General features: G+C 49.3%; 1 protein-coding gene across 1 annotated transcript; it reads left to right on the top strand.

Annotated features, from left to right (window-relative positions):
* Positions 1 to 255: 255 nt before the first annotated feature.
* Positions 256 to 3,786, top strand: DQ04_05741020 (dual specificity protein phosphatase; the record flags this gene model as incomplete). The annotated part of the gene is made up of 1 exon (XM_009314359.1): positions 256 to 3,786. One exon carries the CDS (start codon positions 256 to 258, stop codon positions 3,784 to 3,786), a length of 3,531 nt encoding a protein of 1,176 aa, XP_009312634.1.
* Positions 3,787 to 4,181: the final 395 nt, after the last annotated feature.

Genomic DNA, 4,181 nt, shown 5'->3' with positions numbered 1-4,181 from the left:
GCTAGAACTGTCTTCGCCGGAAGGAGAAAACCAGGGGATTCTTCTTTGAGTAAGGGTGGAGCCTTGGCGAGGGCAAGCGACGCAAATAGTAATGCAGCCATTTTGGAAGAAGTTTTGCGCAAAAGGGGGTTGTCCCTCTCGGGAGGAGAAGCAGCTGCCAAGCTGTTTAGTCTGTGGGACGAGCTCTGCCGGAGCCGACATGCACCTCTCTTTACCGCCCATCCCGAGTTGCTCTTTTCCAATCGAGCGGCAGTCATGTGCACTGGGGAGTTCATGGAAGGGGAGGCTGTGGGAAACTACCGCGTGGAGAGGGCACTTCCGACAGGGACTGTGGGTCGTAGCTTCCTCGTTAGTGCCACTGGGAAGGATTGGCAGGTTGTGGCCCCATCGAAGCTAAACAGCCCCACCAAGAGGCGTGTCAAATGTGTTTTCAAAGTGGTAACGTTTATTACACGCACAGATCTCGTAGATTCTGTGGTGAAGGATCATAGAGCTCTCACCAAGTTGAGCCATGAAAACGTGCTCCACAGTGTGGATATGCTTGATGACGGGAGAGGAGAAACACTCATCTTCGTGACACCATTCCTTGAAAGGGCTTCTTGTGATCATCTTGTGACAGAGTTCGAGAGCGAGGAGAAGTTGCTTCTTGTTTTACACGATATTGGTGTTGGTCTTCGCGTCCTCCACTCCCACAGAATATACCACCGTAACCTGAAGTTGGACAACGTGCTCATTAGGGGTAATGGTTCGGCCTGCATAGCTGACGCAGGTTTCGCACACATTTTTGCCGCGCAACGCTCTGAGGATCTTGTGTTTAATGGTGAGGTGGCATGCATGCCACCGGAGGTGTTTGTAAGGAACGATAACGGAGCCACGGATGCTGCAAAGGCGGATATCTGGGGCTTTGGAGTGCTGATGTATCGTCTTGTGTATCATCGAGAGCCGTTTGACATAGAGGGCAAGACCTACGAGGAGGTGCGCCAGTGTATACTGTACACGCCTATTGAGTTCCCAGAGCTGCGCTGGCCATTTGCAAACGAACTCAAGGAAGCTATTCAGTGGTGCTTAGACCGAGATCCAGCAAATCGGCCCACCATCATACGCTTGCTGCGTCACTCTTTCTTCCGGAACTGTATGGCGCAGAGTATCAGCGCGGGAAGTACACATCTTGGCACCGCTGGAGTCTCTGGAACAGGTGTGTGCAAAAATAGTGCAAAAGTTGCAAGCGGTGCTGTGGAAGCGGCATTCGCACGGAATCAATGGTGTAACAGTGTGGTGATATGCGCCACACTTGGGAAAGGGCATAACTGCGAAACGCTTCTCGTTCATCAGCGTCGTAACGCATCGAAAAAGTTCGTTGTAAAAGCATTGAGGCATTCTATACTAAAGAAGATTGAGAAGTCGCAAGATTCAAACACGATACGTCATGCGTTAGTCGTCTGCTGTGAGATCCGTCACATTTCTTTGCTACCTTTCATGGAGATTGTGGACGGCAGAGATGGGTGCTTCGTCTCGCAACCATATGTGGAGGCAGAATTTCTCAACAAGCATTTTCCTCCACTCGCCAACCACAAGAATCATCTGTTCACAGTACGCCGAATGCTTTTAGACGTCCTCAAGGGTCTCTACATATTGCATAAGAATGGTGTTTCGCACCTTAGCCTTACACCCTCGAGTATCTTCTTTAAGGAAGGTGTGGGCTTTGTCATCATCGACTTTGGTCCCCTCTTCTGCACGGCAAAGGAGGCTGCTAGCGGCGGTGACGACGGCGGTCCGATGTATAACGTCCCGTTATGGGTCCTCGAGGACCTCAAGGCGTCACCAGCAAATGCGCAGCACTGCATAGATACCTTCTGCGTCGGGCTGTTAGCTGCTTCTGCGGAACCATCCGTGCTTAAAGAGGCGTGGGACATATTTTCCAAGCGGTCCCGAGAAAATGGTTTGGTGGATGATGTTATCAAGAAGGTTTCGAGGGCTGCAGATCGTTTGTCACGGCCGCTTGTGGATTTTATCTTGAGTGCGCTAACTAGAAAGGCGACTGTGATTAACATGCTGAGTCATCCGTATCTGGCAGATGGTGTGGATAAGAGTGGACTTCTTGAAATAAGGCCGTTAAAGATATCGCAGAAAAGTATGAAAAATATTGTGCATGAAAGGTTTCACTCTCGTGATGAGTCCCGCCTACACGATGTGCTGGGTCAAGACCCGATGGCGGAAAGCGCCTTGCTCAGTAGTATGAACCTAATGGACTCGTTGCCAGATGACGGCCACCTCAGTCCCTCATTCCATGTGGACCCGGATTTGTGCAATCGGTTACCGTTCAAAGACAAGATTATCTGCGGACTGTGTCGTGTAGAGCTGCCGATTGTGTTGTTTATGTGCATGAAATGTGACGCATATCTGCGCTGCGGAAAGTGTTCCCTTAATGATGCGCACAAGGCAGGTCACACAATGCAGCCATTCCTCATTCATACCATTGAAAATCGCGAAGATGGTACGCGTGAGGCCATTCTCCTCCCACCGACCATCATTAATGACACACACCCGCTAGAGGAAATAGAGATGCAGGCAAACCTGCCAGTAGGAGCCCTTACCAAATTCCTTAAGCCGGACACAACTGTTGCTGAACGTTCTCTTGGACGTTTAAAGATGTCAGGGCCGAAGAAACAGAAAAAGAAGGCATTACCAAAAGCCTCTGAGATCGAAGATATTTCATGGGAGGAGGAAGTCAGAAATTGTCGTGAGAATCATTGTCCAGAGTTGTTTCTGTCTCGCCTCAATCTTGGTATCGTACCAACCGAGGTGTATGACCCGCCGCTCACATACGTGGTGAGCGTTGATCTTAGCCACAACAAACTGAAAAGTATTCCACATGAATTGTCCTTTTTGCACCACATTCGGAGTCTTATTATTGCAAACAACGAACTGACGGAACTTCCAGACAGTCTAGGCAACCTCAGTCAGCTTGATCGCCTGGACATAAGTCACAACTTTCTGGAAGATCTTCCACAGACGTTTGTGTACTTGCATCAACTCAGTACTATCGCAATGGACTACAACAATTTTTCTGGCATTCCGGAGAGTATAGTTGAACTTGTCAGTGCCACATCTCCACGACCGATACTCTCCGTGATATATTTAGCAGAGAACCCTCGAATTTCCAGCTTGCCCCCAAAAGAGTTTCTTTCGATGTTCCCCACCTTGAAGCTGGCGCTTGATAATGAACCCACCGTGCACAAAACGTATATAGAAGGAAAATATGAAAAGACTCTGCCCAATGTCAGCATGATGTGGAACAAAATCTACCCTGACCGTATCGTCAATCGCGTTTTCTGTGGCAGTCTTCGTAGTGCACAATCGCAGTTGGTGTACGAAAAGCTTGGAATTATGAGTCTGCTGACGGTTGGTAGGGGTCTTCTCCCCACGCCTCCGATAGGCGGGGAGCACCTGACCATCAACATCGACGACATTGAGGGTGCTGATATTGCCGGTGTCTTTTCAGAGGCGGTAAACTTCATCGACAACAGCGTCAGGAAAAAGAAAGGGTGCCTTGTACACTGTTTTGCAGGTATGTCACGCTCGGCGGCCACCGTGATTGCGTACCTTATGATAAAGCAAAACATGCGTCTCGACGAGGCGTACTGTACCACGAAGCGGGGGCGTCCTGCCATTTACCCCAACCATGGTTTCTTTGCTCAGCTAGTTAAGCTAGACGCAGAGCTCTTTCCGAATCAAAGACTGCTGGATATGGCCTCGATGGAGAGGGATAAGGTGCCCATGGGGTAGCGGTGATGGTGTTTGCGGAAGTTGTATTGGGTGCTATATTTTTGTTCTTCCCCTCCTTCTATTTTTATAGCTCCAAATGTTACGGATTATATTGTAAGCTCATTCCATCGCTGCGGAATGGAAATAGTGAGGAAGGGAAAAGAGGAAGGTGATCCTAATTTTTGTTTGTTTGTTGCTTTCTATCTGCATGTGTCTTTAGCTGCGGTGGTGAATACTGCTCTCTGTTGGTATATGCAGTTGCTCTTCTTAAGAGATGTAAACTAGTTTTGCTGATTTACACGCGTAAGCCAAGCCTGCCGCACACACGCGCACACAAAAGAAGGCAACGTCCGGTTAGTTACGGTGTCCACAGAGGGTGTCACGAAGAAAGGATTACGGGAGGGGGGGGGGGGGGG

This window comes from Trypanosoma grayi, assembly GCF_000691245.1.
Source record: "Trypanosoma grayi strain ANR4 Tgr_574_V1, whole genome shotgun sequence".
Taxonomy (NCBI): Eukaryota; Euglenozoa; class Kinetoplastea; order Trypanosomatida; family Trypanosomatidae; genus Trypanosoma; species Trypanosoma grayi.
Note: the sequence above shows the minus strand (reverse complement) of the source record. Positions and strands in the feature narration are given on the sequence as shown.